This window comes from Loa loa (assembly GCF_000183805.2).
Source record: "Loa loa unplaced genomic scaffold supercont3.365, whole genome shotgun sequence".
NCBI lineage: Eukaryota > Metazoa > Nematoda > Chromadorea > Rhabditida > Onchocercidae > Loa > Loa loa.
In genome coordinates, this window is record NW_018108545.1 from 168 (window position 1) to 21,571 (window position 21,404).

The 21,404-nt window shown below is 33.7% G+C and overlaps 4 protein-coding genes across 4 annotated transcripts; 2 read left to right on the plus strand and 2 right to left on the minus strand.

Annotated features, from left to right (window-relative positions):
* Positions 1–3,146: 3,146 nt before the first annotated feature.
* On the minus strand, positions 3,147–9,888 carry LOAG_05140 (hypothetical protein). The gene is made up of 15 exons (XM_003140677.2): positions 9,829–9,888; positions 9,206–9,349; positions 8,788–8,949; positions 8,298–8,456; positions 8,012–8,147; positions 7,663–7,892; positions 7,159–7,526; positions 6,567–6,886; positions 6,095–6,234; positions 5,584–5,813; positions 5,132–5,232; positions 4,718–4,907; positions 4,400–4,517; positions 4,108–4,299; positions 3,147–3,901 (listed from the first exon to the last, which is right to left on the minus strand). Exons 1-15 carry the CDS (start codon positions 9,865–9,867, stop codon positions 3,758–3,760), a joined length of 2,673 nt encoding a protein of 890 aa, XP_003140725.1. The 5' UTR covers positions 9,868–9,888; the 3' UTR covers positions 3,147–3,757.
* A 538-nt stretch (positions 9,889–10,426) lies between these two features.
* Positions 10,427–11,853, plus strand: LOAG_18561 (hypothetical protein; the record flags this gene model as incomplete). The annotated part of the gene is made up of 4 exons (XM_020451223.1): positions 10,427–10,492; positions 10,882–10,931; positions 11,479–11,571; positions 11,748–11,853. The coding sequence occupies 4 exons, from the start codon at positions 10,427–10,429 to the stop codon at positions 11,851–11,853; spliced, it is 315 nt and encodes a 104-aa protein (XP_020305012.1).
* A 364-nt stretch (positions 11,854–12,217) lies between these two features.
* LOAG_18562 (hypothetical protein) lies at positions 12,218–15,697 on the plus strand (the record flags this gene model as incomplete). The annotated part of the gene is made up of 10 exons (XM_020451224.1): positions 12,218–12,266; positions 12,411–12,528; positions 12,747–12,964; positions 13,050–13,182; positions 13,404–13,466; positions 13,661–13,828; positions 14,100–14,206; positions 14,366–14,450; positions 14,590–14,659; positions 15,227–15,697. 10 exons carry the CDS (start codon positions 12,218–12,220, stop codon positions 15,458–15,460), a joined length of 1,245 nt encoding a protein of 414 aa, XP_020305013.1. The 3' UTR covers positions 15,461–15,697.
* A 1,588-nt stretch (positions 15,698–17,285) lies between these two features.
* Positions 17,286–18,669, minus strand: LOAG_05142 (hypothetical protein). Its single transcript, XM_003140679.2, has 3 exons — positions 18,459–18,669; positions 18,028–18,153; positions 17,286–17,562 (listed from the first exon to the last, which is right to left on the minus strand). The coding sequence occupies exons 1-3, from the start codon at positions 18,633–18,635 to the stop codon at positions 17,374–17,376; spliced, it is 492 nt and encodes a 163-aa protein (XP_003140727.1). The 5' UTR covers positions 18,636–18,669; the 3' UTR covers positions 17,286–17,373.
* Positions 18,670–21,404: the final 2,735 nt, after the last annotated feature.

Genomic DNA, 21,404 nt, shown 5'->3' on the forward strand with positions numbered 1-21,404 from the left:
TGCACCTATAATTATCACATTGTAAGAAGAGGAAAAACTGACTTGGAATAGGAGCAAATATAGTGAAGTGGTAGTAATGGTAATTATTGTTGTAATAGTCTGAGGAGATAGATAGGTGCAATTAAATTAAGAGGTGATGGACTGGAAGAATATTTGATGTACGGCAAGATCAAGAAAGGAAATGACAGAAGAGATATTATGTATCCATCTTTAATGGATCTCCTATAAGTATTCAACAATTAACGAAAGATCCATTATTTACAGCAATAGTTTGAAATTTTATTGAACTGAGCTTCCTTATTTATCTTTCATACTTATCTTGCTAAAGTAAACTAGAATATTTATCAATAACTGAAATGGACTATAATAAATTACAGTGTATGTACGTTAGGATAACTTTCATCTATCAATAATTCGAAGACTGAAAGATTCTAAATAATCCTATCAAAACTTCCAATTATAACAATTAATTGCTAAAAAATAGGTGATCCTAATTGAAAAATTTCTTTCTGTTACATATTTCTTGATAAAATTTTAGCACGGTTTTTTTATAAAAAAAGTAATGCCAATTCAAAAATTTCTCGATTTTTAAATTTAAAACTTGAAAATCTCCAAATAATTGAAATAATCCTTACATTAGCAGATAGATCATCCAGGTTTATGTCAATTTCAATTTATTATACATTTTTCTTCTTTTCCTCTTTTTTTTTTTGCTAAGTGTATTTTTCCAAAATTCAATAAGTAAATATTAATTTATAGTATTGTTTTTACTTTATTTTAATCAAAACAAATGAATTAGTAAACAAATAAGTTGTTTAAAAAAGTAATTCAAAATAAATAAAATAAACCAATAGAAGATTTCATATATGGGTTATACAACTTGAACGGTTTTACATAATAACTCATTTAATACCTAAATTCAATTTTTGAATCGTAAAATAGAGTTCGCATCCAATGAAGAAGCCAATGTTTATTAGCTCAAACACAAATAATAGAAATAATAAATTACTGAGCAAATAAACGAGTAAGTAAATAAACATACAAATGAATTTATTTGCAAAGAATTACTTTAATCTATTTTAAAGTACCTAACCGGAAATAACTTATAAGTAATAGTAAAATAAGCGATATAAATAAAAAATAAATTTCAGAATTCTACTCTCGATGATATAAAAAGAACGGATACATCATCATCATCATTATCAAATATGGATATATTCGCAAGCAAGCTAACTCCAATTTGGGCAATAGGCTTGATAATTATTGCATCAGTACTTTGTGTAGGCTTTAACATAGTCTTAATTAGTGCTTATATTTTTTGGCATAGGAAAAAGAAACATCAACGAAGGGCACGTATTTCAACCATTACAGCATTACATGCTTTTAATCCAGCTTAGTATTGCAATTTTTATACCTTAATAATTCTTTTTTTCTCAAAATTTAAAGCCTTAGCATCTAATTGATAAAGTTTGTCGGAATATTTCACCCATACAAATAAAAATCAATAATTTATATTTTATATTATCATAAATTTTATCAAATAGGAGTATTCCTGAAAGTATCCAATTTTGTAGAAAATCAAAAGAAACTATGTCCATCAATTTTCGAAATTTTCAAATGACTTGTACATTTTGTATTATCTGACCTATATTTTGAATATATGGAGAATTGTTTTCAGATTACTTTAAATTTTTTAATAATTCCCAAAAATTCATCAAATTTCCTCTTTTTTTTTCAAACATATTAACAAATTGAAAAAATTTTGTTGTATCAACAATCTCTAAAATTGTGTCATTCATATGACGACATATGATCACATAAACATTCATGTAAAATCATTACATGACTGATTAGATTTTTGATGAATGATTGGATCTTAATCCATCTGACAAAATGACAAAATTTCAAATTTAAGGATAATTTCAAAAATCTGAAAACATCGCCAGCCATTCAATCGCTTTAATCGATATATGTATGTATATATGAAAAATATTGGAGTATAATTTGTTCGGGTAGCTTGAAGATTGGTATATCTGTATGTCCACGAGATGTCATCTGTAAAATAGAGAGTAAACATTGAGATGGTTAAAGTCCTACAATTCTTTCTTAATCCAATTTCTTGTGGAAGGTACTTTATTGTCTACAGAACAACATTAGTTTTCAAATTAGTAAATACTTTTCTAATTAATCATATTTCACAAAATATTTAAATTCAAATTCACTCTCAGCTAAAATCTTTCCCATCTTGATCAAATGTTTCATACCTTTCCTTATTTCGCTCTTTTGATATCATTAAGTGTAAGTGAATGAAATATAGCAAAAATGCCAGTGATATTGTTTACACAAGGAAGTTTAGCTAAAAATACTTTGGCAGAATTACCTAAACTTCGCATCGGCTATTGCAGTAAAAGTGATGACACCATATAAGATTCGTCTCAAGTTATCATCGAACCTGTTTAATCAAAAACTGAAAACCGGAAAAGCCATCCGCTCCGCAATCTCAATCCCGGAATATGTTATCAATGATTGCATAACCAATATAAATTCGAATGTCATACGTTTGTTACATGAAAAATGGATGACGAGCACCAAAGTTTATTAGTCAACGATCCCTCTCTTCATTGTCCCGATCTTTTTTTCTTTTATACCTTAAAACTACATAAAGTGGGAGTTTGACTTCAACCGCTCCTTCACCTGTTTTTCTAATGGGAATTATTAACCTACAAGGCATTCACCAAGGCTAAATTAAGTCTTGTATTGGCATCACAGCTCATTTCTAGGAAGCTATCAGGCTCGTAACATTACCGTTAGAAAACAGAACAAAATGAACAACCAGTGATAATAATCTATCCATGATCGATAAATGACGACCGATTTTTGGACCATTTTCTTGTCCTTCCTTCATTCAGAGAAAAGATTTCAAGAATTTTTTAGTTTTGTTCTCTTACTTAAATTCGAAATCTATGATTTTTAAGAAACTGAAAAGGGAACTAAATTAGCAAATCGTCAAAGGAAACATATGAATCCAGTGGATGTTTTATATTTTTCATTTCCTCATTTACTAAAACTGCAATTTAAATAATTCTCTGCGTTAATACTTTTACGTAGGAAGGAAAGTGAAATGTCCCCTTATATTCAAAATAATCCTGCACTATCAACCCGATAAATTTTGAAATATTTTAATGTTTTGTCTGCTTTATTAGTCATGCAGAAAGGAATAAGACCAGACTTCTTCCTTTCGATTGCAGTTTCAGAAATTTTCGAGTTTTTCCAAGAAACATAAACAAAACATTCAATATGGTAAACAACAATCGAAATAACAAGAAATATTTACCTAAAGCCATATTTCATAGGTAAATAGCCTACTCGAAACATCCGATGTAAATACTTTTAGTTGTGTAGAGTATTCCATATTGGGAATACTTTGCATAATACAAAAGCACTTACATCATGTGTTTTCTTAGTTATTTACCAATTTGAAGGTAATTCAGAAAAAGACATATGTTCAAATTCGATCAAAAAAGGAACTAAAGTAGACAAAGGATAATTCCACTACCTGCTTTACAAATTCATGTTTTATTTTACTTAATTATAAATCCCATTTTTCCTGCTCTGGTAATTTAAGTTCAAAAATTCATTAGGGGAAAATTTTTTATATAAAACGAATAATTTCAACAAGAATCTTTGAAACCATATGTCTGAAAACAAATTTACAAAACTACTAGGATTGCCTGTTTCTAAGAAGGAAATACAATATTCAACGATTCCTTTTCAAGGTACGCTGTTTCTCGGCGTTAATTACAATTAGTTCATCAGTTAATAAGCCCTTTCGCTTCCTTACTGCATCCATGTAAACACGAGCTCGATTGATGGCATCGCCTTTGACACCATACAACTCAACCTGAAAGATAACTCAGTGAATTCATCAAGTATATCAAATTTGAACATTTGAGTGTCCGAAGCAAATCTAAGTTTTTTTTTCAAAAAATTCATTTATTTCTTTCAAAAAATTTAATTTAATCCAGAAATTGGTTTCTCAATTTCGAATGCTACGCTTGGTCGAGAAATATTCGAGATCCAAAAAATTATGAAATGGAAAATTTAAACCTCATCCTCAGTAGTAGGTTCCCAAAACGGATCTTCATCGATTATTTCCCAGTGTGAAAATTCTAGCTGACCTGATGAAAGGCCACTTGTTTTCTTCCTTAGCTGTTCACAAAATGAAAAGCTTTCAATGACTGGTAAATGCGCCTCAACAACAAATAATCCGCTCGCTTGGTTCATATCTTCATTTAGTATCTTAATGACAGGGGAATTATCTAGAGCTATAATTTCAACCGGGAAAGATTTCAAAATACTATTGCACAGAAAGTTAGCATTGTTATCCTTCAAAACACACCTTTGCTCGCCTTTGTGAAAGAACTGTGTGCACTTTACCCAACGCTTGAGCATTTGTTTGCACAGTACATTTGTACATTGCAGCCATAAGTCGAAGTGGATGCCTTTTTTGTGATTCTCTGAAATGATAAACTATTAAACGGAAATAATGCATGTTCCCGCATAATATATCAGTGATTATGGTAAAAAAGGTTTTAAGTTTGTTTTTAACAAACAATTTAAAACAGCCTCCATCAACTTGAAAAATGAAATAACTTTTAGTCACATGCTCGTCAATAAAAACAGTATTAACTGTTTCAAAATAAATTCGAAAACCGACCTGCATGCCTGCTTCATTCCAGATATCAAGGCACCGGCCATAGTTGGATCATCAACTTCCTTTATTGTCCATTCATCAACAATAATAGCGGTACCCCACATTGGTTCTTCACATAAGGGACCAGATCCTACTGCCAAGTCAAAACCCGCTATTATCGACTGATCAAAACATCGCAACTTGGAAGTGTTTTCTGGAAGAGAAATATGACAATAAGAAATTATGATTATAAATCATCTTTTCTAATTAGCTCTACCACAAAATATCAGTTAAACGTGACAATTAGAAAGCCTCCATTATCACAATCTTGTAACACTTTACAAATTATGGTATGATCCTAAACGAACTGCAGTGGGATTAGGACTGGCAAGGAAAAATTGGAATAGCCCTAAGGGATTTATGGAATTGATAACTTACTTTTCCATATGGATGGCCTATCATAATCATCCGTTGCATTGAACAGTATATTAAACCTAGCTCGGGGTGGTCCGAATGCCCATATCCTATCGATGAAATGTCTAAAAAAGATTAAAGAACAAAAGATTTAAATTGAGTTTTAAAAAAAGAAAAAAACTAAGCGGAATTTTATATACAAGAATAATGCACTATGATACCTTAGATCCTTAGATCGGTCGTGAATAACTATCCATGCGATCTTAATTAACAAAAATGTAACTGTCAAGCAGAATAAATGAAACTGTCTGATATATAAAGTTCTATTTTAGGAAGTTTATGCCAATATGCCAGTGACCAAGTAACGTATGACACATGGTCAATCCTAGCTTTCAGCAAGAGACATTAAATTGACCTTAAAAGGAAATTATATATATTCCGAAAATTAATCAATTCGTAAAATTGAAAACATTTACCTAAGTTGCTCAATTCGCTGTTTTGACCAAAAACTTCCTTTCAAATCCTTCAGCCAATTCAAACAGTCACCCAGCAAAATTTTGTGCAAATCCTCTACCGCTGTGGTAAATTTTCCTTGTCGTAAATCACGTAAAATATCTTCATTTTTCTCCAAAACCTCAATAAGTTTTCGAGGCAATGCTGCTGCACGCAATTTTATTTTAGCCAAACCGTTACGAACGTTACAATCCTAAAATAGTTTGTCGCAAGCGATTTAACAACAGCCAAAGAGATCATCTCATCTTATCGATATTGCATTTATTTTATATGCACTGCAGGTAAGAAGTTGAAGAGTTGAAGGTAATAATAGTGGAAAAATTAAAAACTGTGTTCAAAATAGAAAAAAAGAAATAATAGAATCATAAATGGCTAAATTATTGATGAAAATAGTGATTCGACACTAAAAAACTGAATTGAAATATTTTGGAGGATTTCCGTTGTTTCGGAATAAACACAAAAGCATATGCTTACAACGGGTTGCGTTGAATTGCTGGGTAATCCAGGTATGGAAATTATAGTTTCAAAGAAAGGTACTGATGGTTCCGACACTTTTATATTGCTCTGTCCCATATCATATAAATCAGTAAGACATTTCTGAAGATGAACTTCTCCTGAAAATGTGGAATGTGGAAGAGATAGAATGATAGCAGTAAGAGATCCTGGGAACCTATTAATGAAAAAATTCTGAATATAAGAATTTTGCCATAAAAAAAACTGAAATTTCTTTTTTGAAGCAAAGAAACATATCGCCAATCACCTTCCCCATAAAATTCATAAAAGTTTTGAAATGTAATACTATTAAAATGAAATCCACAACTACTTGGCAATCAGCCGGTATTTTGATATTACTTCAGCTTAAGCAGCTAAAGTCGAATAAGTGCAGGAAAAGATATCAAGCAGACGAAAAAAGAGCTGAAATTTTTAGATTACAGACAAATGATACCTGCAGCAAACATGGCTAATTCACCATTTTCCTGCTCGATAACTCGTATATTTGAATCCAAAACACTAAGTTGCTTCAGAGCAGCTCGTAAACTTTCTAGTTCATCTAAACCCCCTTCTGGTTGTACTGACACACGAACTAAAGGTTTTGCACCATGCGTAACGCGAACCAATCCTTCCGAAACTGCTTCGCTACAAAGAGTTGTAGCTAACATTCCACTCGAAAATTCGATTGCACATACCGTACCTGCGACGACACAATCCATCACAATTTTTTCACGACCCATAAGTAAATAAACTCCAGAAATGGTTACCAATGGCCTGAAACTTCGGGAATGTGATAACTTGATAAAAGCTGAGAATACAGAGAAAATTTCACAAACAACGTTTTTGTCAAACTACAATGTCTATGGGAAACTAACGATGTTTGGTGAGTAATAGATGAAGGGTAGAAAATACTCAAAAGGAACTTAAAGTATAGAATTCAGACTTGAAGTTCACGAACGCAATAAAATGCCAAAACCAATAGTATTTAAACTAGTAATATTGTGTCATCATACAAAAAACACAAAACATGAAAATGAAATGCACACCTTTCGAGGAGAGTTCCATTTGAATGCTTATTATTAATCAAAAACAGTTGGTCATCTTTCCGGATACTTCCAGAAAGTACACGACACATTGCTAATATGGTTTCTCCATATTGCAGTATTTTAGCAACAAAAACAACTGTAGCAGCCGAACTGTCGCACGCTTTCACGATTTCGTAAAGAGAATGATGTTCATTTAAGGACAATGACGCTAATCGACGAGGATGTGTGAAGGAGTGACATGAAGGTGATGAACAGATGGTAGCTCGGAAACAAGCTGTCGTCAGAGGAAGCCAACCACGCATAAATTCATCGAATGCTTCTACTGGCCGTCTACTTCGAATTTTGACATTCATTTTATCAGCAAATGCCTAGAAATTATGTGGAAGGTTGCATGCATCTTTAATCTTTGATTTTTCTGTTAAATGCTAGCTTTCCTAATGTCAAATCATATCATATCCATAAAAAGAAAATTGAAATTATTAACAATGTAGGATAAAAATAAACCTTCAGTTTCTCCAAATCCTCATCCACAAGGCCCGATTTGTGAACATCCCATAACGGTTGCAAGATGAACTGCTCAAATAAAGTCTTCTTTCCTAGACATTCTGCTCCTTCTTTGATCATACCTTTTGAAAAATATGAATCCGTAAAAAGTTTTGATAATATATCTTTCTCTGGCACGTTAATTTTCTTGGACCAAATTCTGACGAAATCTGACAGGGAAAATCCGTAACCTGGAAAAAGTATAAGAAATTTACGCAATATATAGTCCTCAGTAAAACTGAAATACTGCACTTTTTTTTCAAATCCATTTTAAATTAAAAAATGGAGCTATGAACTGTATATAACAGACCATGCAAAGCTGAAGCAAAAATGACATTTTCATTTTCTGGTGAGAAATACAAGCCCTTCTCAGCACGTTCAACACTATGCCAGTCTTCTTGCTCCACTAAAACACCAGAGATGATCTGACTGATACAACTGTTAACCTGAAAATGAAAATAAAAATTCATAGCGGATCTCGATCACTATGCTCTTTTCATTTTAATCTTCCGAGGCCCAAATCGTAATCATTAATTTCCGATTCAGAAATTTTCGCTCTCTCTCAATCTCAAGAATGCAATACCAACGAAGCTTACTTGTTCCAGCAAACATCTTATATGAGCAAAAGCTTCAGCAGGAGTTTGCTTCATTTCTACAGCTAATCGATCGATTTTGTTGAAAACAAGAATTATTTCCAGATTTAGCTGGATCGCTTGCCGAAGGAGAAACTCGGTTTGTGAGCAAAGTCCCTCAACCTAAACAGAAGCAATTTACAAAGTTAGAAGAAATTACAAAAGCAAAATTTGGTAGTATTGTGGTCTAATTTTTAGATTGGCAATCTAATTTAAGGGCAATACTTCAACCAACAGGACACTCATATTTAGATCAAGCTCAATCCCGCCAAGCTTTAATTGATAACCGATGGGAAATAAGCACAATATGCTCATTTAGCGTCATCAGCATGTTATAATTGTAAAAAACTCAATACCATGAATCTTCACATCCGACTGATACAGGTTCACAATAAAAAAACTTTTCAATCATAAAAAAAACTCAAAATTTAAAGAGAGAAAATGTCCGACAAACCACATCGATCACTAAAAAAGCTATGTCTGACAACAGCAACACTGAGGAAACTTCATCGGAAAAATCAACATGCCCAGGACTATCAATCAAATTTATGATATTATCATCGTAAACTAAAGCAATTGCCGAGGCTTTCATCGTTATTCCACGAATTTGCTCATCCTGAATGTTTTATAAATCTTAAAGAGAACCCATTAATGGTACCTTCTCTTGTATGCCATTAAATTCTCATATAAATTCTCATATATAAATTCTCATATATTTCGAATATAATTTCAGAACCCAAAATTCGGAATTCTATTCCAACAATCCTTTTACAAAATATTACTTTTCCAACTCATTAAAAGAACCAGAATTGCACGATGTTTTATTTCTCACAAAGAAATTTTGAAAAATGATGGCATATAAGAGAAGCTACCTCGCGACTATCCATATAACGTAATTTCCCGGCCATTCTGGTTGAAATTAATCCATTCGATGAGATAAGACAATCGGCAAGACACGTTTTGCCGTGGTCCACGTGAGCAATTATACATACATTACGGATGTTTGATGCACCAAGCTGCAATTAAAGTAACAATTAAAGTAGCTGAAATCAAAGTTTACTTCGATCATACTAAATATATAAAATAAAAATCAGTATGTTCATTTCGTAAACTTTTTTTCCCAACTACTTATAAAAAAGAATTCCAGAGTCAGTTAACTACTACGATGTTCATTTCGTAAACTTTTTTTCCCAACTATTTATAAAAAAAGAATTTCAGAGTCAGTTAACTACTACGGTATCCAATAAAAACTAATAACATTTTGATGAATGATACTATAGAGTAAAGCTAATGTACTACTACTTCTCTGCAACTATAAAAAAATTCGCCCAATTAATAAGATATTACAACATCTATAGCTGATCCATTTCTCTGTTGATCTAAGAATGCAGAGTTTGACGACAAATTTACAAATGCGCCTGTCACGTAAAGTCACAATAACAATTAACATTGAAAATGAAAATAAAAAAGGAGCATATTCATTGAAACAAGATACCTTTCGGAAAGTGCCATAATCTGAATGCTGTCTTGTCATTCTTTTTTATTACCTGCAAATATGTTTACTATCATTATTAAAAATATCAATTTTATTTTCGACTTGTGTTTTATCTCGTTTTTGAATTTTTGAAAAAAAGGAATCTTCTGAGGTCGGTTGTGCATACAAAGTGTTCAATGTACGCAAGATTTTAAGTGTAAAAGCTTCGAACCATTAAATATTTATTAAGGAACAGAATAAAGGAAGCCATAAGTCTTTACAGAAAGAGAGGATATGCTCTGATTTATATGCAAATCAAAAGAAGCATCATCACAAACTGCTCGTAACTTCCCGAGTATAGCACATATGATAAGAAGGAGTTCGGGGAAAATTTCCATCCAATGTACTGGAGATGCTCTAACATCTTTTACCAATGAGCATAAAAAGAAGAGAGCATCGCTTCAACCCGCTCTCCCGCCTACTTCGAAATGACATTGGTTCAAGTCCGAGTTGCCACTGGCCAGTTTCTTTGATCAAGATTTCTTGCTAGATTAAAGTGAGTAATTTGTCGTAAGGTTTTTCTAGAATAATTCCCTGAAAAAAATCTTGAATTTCAGCAATGAATTACGTCGATCAACAGCAATTTATAATGCAACAAGGACAACGGATGCAAAATCCTCGAATGGTAAGTTAATTTTTTCTTATGTGTTTCAAATTTTATCCTGCCTTACCTTTGATTTTGCTATGTGCTAAGGTCGACAAATAGCGGATAAGAGTGGAGGAGTCAGATGCAACGTTTACTTACTCAATTTACTTAATTTTTGACGACCCATCTCTTTCATTAGTTATTATTTCAGATAATAGTTTTATTTTCATGCTTGCTTACTTGTTATTTCAATGGTCTTTATTTGTTAGCCCATGTGTGTTTCGGCTGTTCTTGTTGGTATAGATTGGCCTACGATGTCACACGTCAAATCATCCATTTTGATTCATTAACCGTTGTGATTGTCAATGGAATAATAGAGAGAATGTATGAAAGGAATGAAATTTAAATAAAATTTATGTAGTTTACAGATTTCTGTGCCAACAACTGTAACACCACAACATCTGCATCGGCAACAGAGGTTAGTGTTGTTAATTTCCCCGTTATCATTGGTTTGTTTTTCCCAAAACCTTTTAAATTTGGGATATTTCCAACTTGTTCCAACGTAGCAATAGAAAATATTTTATCAGAATTAGTACTTTTTGTAAAAGATATATCAATTTTCTCACTGTTCGTTCAAGTTTGTTTGAAAGAAAAAGTCACTAGGTTTGCTGCAAATATCTGATCAGTGCAGCATACTTTCTGATTGCTTGTGCAAAAAGACTTGCGAATGCACATCATCAAATTATTCATTCTAAGTTATCAGTAATTTGGAATCATTTTATTGCAGTCACATAGTATATTATAACCTCTTCTTTACACTCCTAGAATTTCGAAATATTTTTGACACTGCCTAATAATGTGTGATGTATAGATTGGATCAAATACAATAGTTCCTAATTGATTAAATAAATTGGACAAATTGGTGAGATATAAGTATGCTGACGGATTTTTGGCAGTCTGCAGAAATCTCAGGTATTCTGGAAGTGAAATGTTTTAATTATATTATAAATTATCTCAGTAAACAGGTATGGCATGACGATGATGCAGCCCGGTCAACAACCAGTACAAATTGCATCAGGACAGTATGTACAGAATCCACAAATGCAACCGAGGCTGCTGTATGTTACTTACTTACATTTTAAAAAAGTAATTGGGCTACTCTTCCAGTTACATTCAACTTACTTTTTTTTTTGTATTTAATTACTTGTATCATCCTCGGTGTCAAATTTAAAAATTTCTTCAAAATGAATCTGAAATTTGCATAGTGATTGATCGTATCCAATACTGGTTTTAGAACAATGAGCGATGCGTTATCGCGCTTACCACCCGAAGTACAACAGATGGCTCAACAACAAATTAATGCAGAAACAAATGCTGAAAAAAAAGACAAGTTGCTTTAGGATTTATACAAGGGCGTGTTCGGGTGAGGATTCAGCTTTATGAATCGGTTTTAAAGTTGAATTATACCAGATCAACTGACGTTTGAATGGATTTAATGAGTAGGTAAAAAAGTTTGATGCAGCTTCATAGTTTTTTATTAAATCAGCCTCGTCTTACATGCGATATTTAAGAGCATGTTAGGAAGTACAGGTAGTCCATCATCATTCGTTTTAAGGACCGCATTTCTTGATAGGCTTTCTTGAGTAAAACTGTGAAAATTTGGAGGGAATTGATTTTGATTTCATAATTGTTAATTGTATTTGAAAAGCTAAGATTTCGTATTCATATTTATAGCTGACACAACAGTATCCGGGACAAGGCACGATGAATGCTGGTGGGATGATGATTAGTGTTGGGCTGAATCAGCAAGTTGGTATGTCGCAAAGTTTGTTACGTTGACAGATTTAATTGGAAATTTCTAGATAAGAATAATTTCAAAGTACTCGGAGAAAAATAACAGATGATCCATTGGGTACGAGCTTGAAATTCATTCGTCTACTGATTAAAGTTTTTAAAGGAAATACGCAGATGGTGCGTATGGGGACTATGCAAGGCGGTCCAGTTCCATATCCAGCTCAAAGTGTTTCGTTGCAAACGGGTATGGGACAAATGGGACCAACTCAGGTCTCTGTGCAGTAAGTTTTAGAAGTGCTGATGATGGAAATTTCAATGAAAGATCCGTAAGCATGAAATGTTAAAGATTCCTAGCTTTGTGGAGAACTTGAATTCGAATGTAAAACGCTTGCTTAACTCCTACAATTTAATTTATAAGGAGCTGACGAATTTTAAAATGGTGCGTACAGTTTTAATCTCGATTTTGTATAAATTGGGACAATTTTAAGTGATGTTCCAGACGCATGCCAAATCATTATATGGCAAGTGGTATGAGTGGTCCTCAGAGCATGCAATATCAATCTCAAGATCCTGGGAATGTCCAGAATTATAACTCACAACAACAAATTACTCTTACTCAACCATCATCTGTAGGACCAACTGTTCAGCAGACTTCTTCGTTGCACCACAAAGGTCCAAACAGTGTTCCATCTGCAATTTACACGCAGCATCATCCTGGTGATAAATTTCTCTTATTCTTAAAAGATTTTGGAAAACTAACTTGAAAGGGTTTTATGAAACCCTGCTGATTCCCCTGTTTCAGAAAGCGCGGCTCCGGCACATAGTACAACAGGCAATAAAAATGATAAAAGTTCTGATGAACCACTTTACAGCCAAAAGTTAGAGTTACTGAAGCCTTATCATGAACATATCAAAAGACTGCTTGAAAGAAATCGGTAATTTTCACTCATTTTTGTTTTTCAAGTTTCTAGATTTTGTATCATGAGGAAAACTTGATTCATTTGGCAAGTCTAATAATCTACCCACTGATTGTTATATAAAGGTTTATGATGCAGCAGATGCCATGAAAGGATTAATTTCAAATAAAATTAAGCCAAGCAATAATAATTAGGATTTCATTCCACTTGCTGAATTTGAAGGTTTTTTCTGTTTATAGTTTGGATGGACAAGCACCAAAGTCGAAGTTTGAACGTCTTCTTGAAATAATGGAAAATCGTCGGTAAAAATCTTTATTTGATATCACTTTTGCAGCACTGATATCTTACGAAGTACCCGTCTCATTCAAATTTAACTCATAATATATTCAATAAGTTTATTGAGTCTAGTAATTTAATTTTCAAATGTGCTTCGACGTCCTTCTTTTTCCTTCATTACATTGTTTACTTCATTTTCTTCAAAAGTCCAACTTTACAGGAAAGTAGAATTGAAACTTCTGGAAAAGTTGGTTGTCAGTGTGAGGAATTTAATCGAACGTGATTCTCTTTGTTTCCCGTTGATAGATGCTCTACGTTTGGAGAGTAGCGAAGCTACAAAGACACCACTTCCGGATCCTTGGGGTGATTTCCATCAATATGCTATAAAGTAAGTCGGTTGAATTTGTTGCTTATTGTGAATCTTAAATCTTGGTGAATTGGTTCTAAGCAAATTGATCTTTAATTTACCAGCGCCACCTGTTGAAAGAAGGCACTTCAATGCTGTACTGATTAACAATTGCATTCAGTGTTTTCTTACTCATAAAACGAATTGTTTCATTTCACCTTGCTCATCCATTATTCTTTTGCTTACTAGCTTTATATTCGAGCTTAGCATTAAATTCATTAAAGTGCTTTAATTTCTGAAATTGAAATTTCAGAATTCCAGAAAAGGTAATGAGCCTGGTTAAAGATGAAAAAACAAAAAGTAGGGAAAGTAACGATGTGACACCGGTAAAACGAATCAAAAAGGAGGAAGGCTCTGATGGTTCGTTTCCTGGAATATTGTTTTACTCATTCATTAACGGTCGTATTTTCAGTGTTCTTGTTGAGGGACTCTTTACGAAAATTAAATCTTCTGAATGCGAAGTCGACTATTGGTCAACCGCTGTAAACTTTTAGCAAATTTTAGATTACCATGTTTTAGAACGCATAGCAGTGATATGTCAGGATGGTTCACGGCTGGAATTATCACAAGAAGCGTCGGATCAACTTCGGCCATACAATTACAGGCAATATTTACGAACACTTAATGATGCAGATGATTTGTGGATTTCTTATTCCATTTTGAAATTTACAGTAAGGTATTTGAATATGAATACATTGCACTGTTGAAAGCCATTTGATCTCTTAATAAACATATGACTTTAGATTTGACCCTGAATTTATCCCAATATCAGATGAATGTACAGAAATTCAAGTGTTTATCGAAAACGATGTTGTAAGTTTACCCTTATTGAAGAGAAGGCTTCATCTCTCCAGTGATTTCATTAGTATTTTAGTGGTTAGCTGATCTTTTTTCCTGAGGCTGAAAAGTCTTCATATACACTTTTTAGCTCATACCGTGTTTCCCAAAAATAAAACAAGGTCTTATATTATTTCCCCCTAAAACATGCTATCTTATTTCCGGGGAGTACTGAAGGGCGCGGCTAGCCGATGCTCCCTGCGGTCGTGCTGGGTGGCGACGAGGTCAGGAAATGGCCAGCATGAAGTGGAGGTAATCCATGGCTTGGCGCGGCTGCAGGAAACGTCAACACTGCTGCTTCCTGTAGCAGGAAATAGCCAGCATGAAGTGAAGGTAATCCATGGCTTGGCGCAGCTGCAGGAAACGTCAGCACTGCTGCTTCCTGTAGTTGTGATAACTAGGTCTTATTTTCAATGGAGGGCTTATATTAGGCCCTTCTTTGGAAATATTCTTAGGACCTATTTCCAGGAGATGATTTATTTTCGGGGAAACACGGTAGCTCTCTGTTTTTGATTATAATTTCACTGTCTTATCAACTTTCAGCTCTTAGTACCACCACTACGATTAGTGGTACCTCTGAACTATCCGGAATCGAGGGCATCCATATGGCGCGATCGATGGTCATATGGTGGTGTTAGCTTGATCGATATCAATACGCAGTTCGACAAGCGCTTAAATATGGCTGTTAATTGTCGAAGTATCACGGAAATCGTCAATGCTTGGAAGCTTGCATCATTGCACGTCCTGAAAATTGGTAGTTCTAGTGCAAGCACATAGAATCTTTCCTACACAGCATGGATTGTTTGTTTGTTTTTGTTTTTTATGATGTTCATAACATTGGCTTTCCCATCATAGTACTGCTTCAAGGTTTCATTTGTTATTCAAGACTGAAAAGCAATGTAATTTTATATGAAGGTTTCATATATTCATGAATTTTAGTCTCCAACCGTCTTTATTTCACGGGCAGTGCTATTTACCACTTGGATTTGTTAATGGATGAAAAGTATTTCAGAGTGAGCACTACTAAATGACAATAGAGTTTAGCCTTCAATGCGTTGTTTTTAATTATAAATTTTTAATCATAAACTTATCCAGCTATGAGTACGAACAATTAATTTATTAATTCTAATGGAAAGACCGTTCTTGGCATTTTCAAACGAACAGTTGAAAAGCACGTTCCAAACAGATCTCTAGCTTTGGAAATAAAACAATTTGGTCTTCGTTTTTTTATTTTGGTATGGGTAAAAAACGGTCCGTATCAATCCCAGAGCATGTTTTAAAATATTTATTGTGAAGTTATAATCGTGGCTGGGTATTGTGATTGAAAATATTTCCCCCTTTTCATATCTTTCATACTAGATGTAGATGGAACATTTCTGTAATTGCTAATATTCCGGAAGTAAAATCCTGAAAGTTGTTCGTCATCAGTACGTAAGCCCGATTAGCTCGTTTTATTGTTCCATTTACTTAGCAGTTTGCCATTTGATATTACACAAAAGAAAATTATTATAAAGTGGAAATGACGATGTAAAGGGACTGCAGAGGTTCACTGAAGTTGAAAGAGGTTCACTCACTTTTGTGGGTTGTTTTATATATTACGGATATGATTGTAAAAATACCACCAGTGTCATGCTATTATGGTTGAAGTCTTTAACATCTCTAAGTGATGTATTTCACGTCGGTTTGTGATTAACATTGCAAATTTTATGATCCACTCAAAACGCGCAACGTCATCACTTAGGATGTGACAGAATATGGCTGTTACCTTATCAACTAGCGACTAAGTTTCTGGGTTCTTTATTCCATTAAATTTTGAGAAACTTGGGAATCGAAATCCATTTTACTACATAATTACGAATTAAAAAGAAAACACACAGCGGTCATTAATAAGTGGCACATAGTAATATAGGAACAAGAAAGAAGTTCCAAGAAACATACGAATGCGAGTGTAGCAACAAAATTGTAAACTAAGATGGACTGGCATTTTCTAACAAAATCTAATCCGAAATGGAGTGCATGATTTACAATGCATCCTCCAGGACAAATGATCCTACGCAGCACAAGCGACTAAAGATTTCCCTGTCATGACTTATCCTGAATAATGATCAAAACTTGCAGATGAAAGCACTCTGAAATTCGGTGATTTATAATCTGTCTCATGTTTCCTTGTGGAACATATCAGAACTCAACGACTGAAGCCTCCATCTTTGCTTATAAATTTTGTGCTATCATTTACCCTTTCACAAAGCAGCAAATTATATGACTACAGATGATAGATAAATGCTTTTCATACAAAACAATAAACATGGCATGAATGGAGGGGAACCTACGAAAGGACGACAAAAACATGAACATTCAATACACAAGCATGCTTCAAAATTTTCGGATGAATCCAACAGTCAGATATGAAGCAAAATTTACGAATAAATTTCTAGGTAAGCATAATCCTAATTTTCGATGATATTCGAAAAGGAAATAAATCCTTCAATCTCTTTGTTCGAAACCTTGAGATTTCTAAAGTTTGCGTAATATCGAGATCTGAGATCATATCTGAACAAATTCTAAAAAAACCTTGAAAGAAAAACCCTCACACAAAAATGCTGTTTCGTTAGGACTAACATAGCTAGGTAAAAAAATTGAGAAGCAAGCATGTTGATATTTGTACCACGAGAGACATCATGCAAAACTTTTTAGGGTCCTGGGAGGGGGTCATTGTCGTGCGCTGAGTGGTGAATATACGGCTGTGGGCTTAATTTACTATGTACAGATGGGTAAATGATCGACGATTTACGCTGCGGAACCGTATCTGGGCGAGGAATTAGCAATGATTCATCCCTTATTCTCGGTGAAATATCAATTTTAAGTGGCACATCCACTTCCTAAAATGTACAAAAAGGAATGATCAGAAGTTTAGGACTAAAGAGTTAATTTAAATAAAACATGAAATTCTATGGTAAGAAAATAATTCTGAGGAAAGATGGCGATTAAAATTTTTTTTCCTAAATTCGAATTAATTGACAGTGCTTAAACTTTAACAAATAGTACTTAAATGCTTAGCACGTTAGAAGGCTTCAACGTATGCCGAAACACAATGTCATCTTCGGCGTATGTTTTGTCTCCAGCTCCTCATAAGATATATAGTGCTTATTAATTACTTGTAGAAAACCAGTGCTTGTTATCAATTACTTGAACACTAAGTCATGTTTAAGTTAAGTTGGGCAAACATTAAAAGCTTTCTCTTCCCTATGAGGAAAATCAATACATTCAGTACACCAATACCTCCATAAATGGAAACCTACGAATTTTAGTCCCTCGAGACAAACTCTGGTGAATGCAGAAGATACCTGTGGAACTGAAGAAACTGAAGCAGGTCTATGCATAATGTTCTGTAAATCGGCGGCTGGCAAGTTCGCTGATAAATTACTTGTTTTTTGTTTATTCATAGCATAGTCACCAGAATCAAAAAATTTCTGCAACAAGTTAAGTTTGATAAGGAAAAAAAAACAAATAATTCCGAAGTGCTATAAAAGTACAAACAGGAACTCACAAGTTATACCAGATTTTTTGCGGTATAACCACAAATATTATGAATATCCCTCTGATATTTAGTCCCATAATACTCTGAAACTATCAGATATATTTTTCTCCTTGGAATGAATAATGAAACTGAATAACACCATAAAGACAGCAAATGAAGTCGGAAAACCACCAATGATTAACCCTAGCTCTATTCTAATATTCCTTGAAAAGTGTAAGATTTTAAAGTAAAACATACTCTTTGCTGCTGTAGCTTCTTCTGTAGAAAAGTACTCTGTGGTTTCACCGGTAATTTGCCATTTGATGCAAGTTTGCTCATCAGAAGATGCTCCTGCTGCTTCTCAAAAGTGAAATCTTCGTCAGCCAGCTTTTCAGCTCCCTCCAAATTTTGAACACCACCAAGCATTGCTTCCATTAATTTCAAGGTTTTGGGAAAAAATTCAAATCCTGCAGGAAGAAAATTTTGAAATAACAAACTCTTAACACTTCCAACATTGTAAAGATGAACATCATTTTCAAAGCAGCAAGGAAGAGAGAACAAATTAAAGACAGTTTCACAAACTTTTCCAAAATCATAATGGTTCAAGTATTATAACATTGAACACCATTTCACAACATTACAACATAGTACCCAATATCATTCCCAGAATCAACAGTTCAGACCTCATTATCATTCTCCACATAGTCATGAAGGAAGGCAGCATATTTCTACAGTACAGTGCCTTATAAGGAAGTTGGAAAAAGCCCTATGTTTCACATATCAAGAAGAAAACTATCGCTGATATTGTAACATTGTATGCCACACAATTATGCGATAGAGCTATGGAATAATTACTATATTAAGCATCGGGATCGTCACGACATGAGTAATAAACACATGAAAGAGGTTGGGAAATCACTATCATTCTAAAAAGGAATTTAAATTTCATGCCTCTCATCTTCCCCCTGATAATAAACTATAAAGGATAAAGTGAAAATAGCTCAACTCAACAAAATTTCAAGTTATTCAACAATTACTAACAAAAAAGCATAATCTTTGCTGTTAATCGAATCCGTAATCTGCTAATTGAATGTTCAATCCCATTTAGTATCAGCAAATTGTACTTTCACCAGATATACTGGTTAAAGGAGCAAGTACGAAGGCAAGTAAATGTTACGCACTAGAAATTTTACCTGAACCTTAGAGATTTTATCTGAACACGAGAGATTTCACCTGAACATAAACTCAGTGTTCAATCTCGACAGTTCATGTGTAAATACACAATGCGAATTACACACACATATTTTAGACCGAAGTTCCCAGATATACTTTCATAAGTTTGTTTTTTTTGAGCAGCATACGTGGTCAAGTTGTAAAAACAACTTGACCACGTATGCTGCTCATCCACTTTCATTAACAGTCTTCCACTGCCAAACACACAAATGCACCCACAAATACATAAACCCGTGATCGAAGACAAAAGCGTTTCTAATTCAACCTGTTACTCCAAATATGTATATACTACTAGTTGCACGAATTGAACTGGACAGAATTATCTCCTCTGGAAAATATCCCCTAAAATATCCCCTTGGCCAAAAGGTTAATGAGCTAAAAATATTGTCAACTGTCAACCTTCATTAATCCTTCGTATGAAATAAAACAGACACAAAGAGATATGTTGCAGCCTACCATCAAATCTATCAACATATGATTCGTGAATGAATGCTTAATCTCTCAGCAACCTTACCCATAAAATGAATACCTCTGAACATTATTGGATAAAACAGCAAACAATCTAACCTCACATCCTCCCCTTACCCCATCCCCCATCCCCATCGATAGAGTAACCAATCTCACATCAACCGTGTAAAAATCTTTCCTCCTACTTGTGGCGACCACTTTTTATGCGGTTCATATTGATCATTGACGGCCTTCAATAATTTTACATGCAATAGCTCGGAATTTTCCGCATGGTGCGGGGAAACGTATTTGTTTGTCCGGCTGTTTCAGGTCACCTTTCGGGACGTGTCACTTATAATTGTTGATGATTCAGGTTTGAAGCAGTTGAACTCTTTTCATTAAATATACAAAATTCTGTAGTTTTCATAGCGGATAGATTTGATCAGAGTTCGACTTTATATAACGGAGATGTGGAATAGGAGATGTTCTAGTAGATTAAAAACAAAAATTGCTATCTTCAAGATATCAAGCAATGATGGTGTATAGAAGATTTAAAGCCTTTGACATGAAATGAAATAGTATCAGAAATGACCTATGCTATGTAAGACTTTAAGCTGGATTTTCTAATTGGAAGCTAATTATGTTAAGCAGAAATGAGGAAGAAAGTATAGCTTCTTAATTTCGAAAGTTTTACAGAGTAGGTTCAGAAATGTCACATATCGATGAAGCTGTTTAGTAATTTGAAATCAGGACATTGTGATTGCGGTCAAATAGTTGACTTACAGCTATCGGAGGACTGCATAAAAGAAATGCAAGCTCGAGATGTGTGGAAGGCAGAATATTATAAATTTCGATTATCGCTGCAAGCAACAATGCTATCAAAGGTATTTGACCTTCCAAGTCTTGCTTGTTATTGGCCAGTTGCGAAAATCCAATTGAGGGAGTCCCTTAGATCTTGTCAGGAGTGTGAGAGCTCAGTTTTTGATGATTACTCTATAGTTTTCCAACAAATTCAAAGGTTAATTATTTTCTGTGCACCGCATTTGTTATGGAAAATAAGGTAGGGCTAGTAATATTTTAAGAATTATTTTAATTACTCTCAAGTTTTTAAATTCTCAGTGCAAATTCAGGACCATTTATTTTTTTTCGAAATTCGTTAAACTAGAATAGCTTAGTGGAAATACCTCCGAATCCATTTGACGGCAAGACATATTGAGATATCTTAAATTGAAGTTTGACATTTATCGAAATTAACTCTGAAATAATGTGAATAGTAAGAATAGTAGATTTGAAAGTAAGAGTAGTAAATTTGAATAGTAAGAGTAGTAAATTTAAAAGTAACTTAATGGAGGAGCATCTTGCAGATGGTTTTATAAGGAACAAAGCTATCAAATATTGATGGATTTAAGCTAATGTGGCCTAAGAGATCAAGTTATATTTGTGCTTTTATATGTCTTCCATATATATATATATATATATATATATATATATATATATATATATATATATATATATATATATATA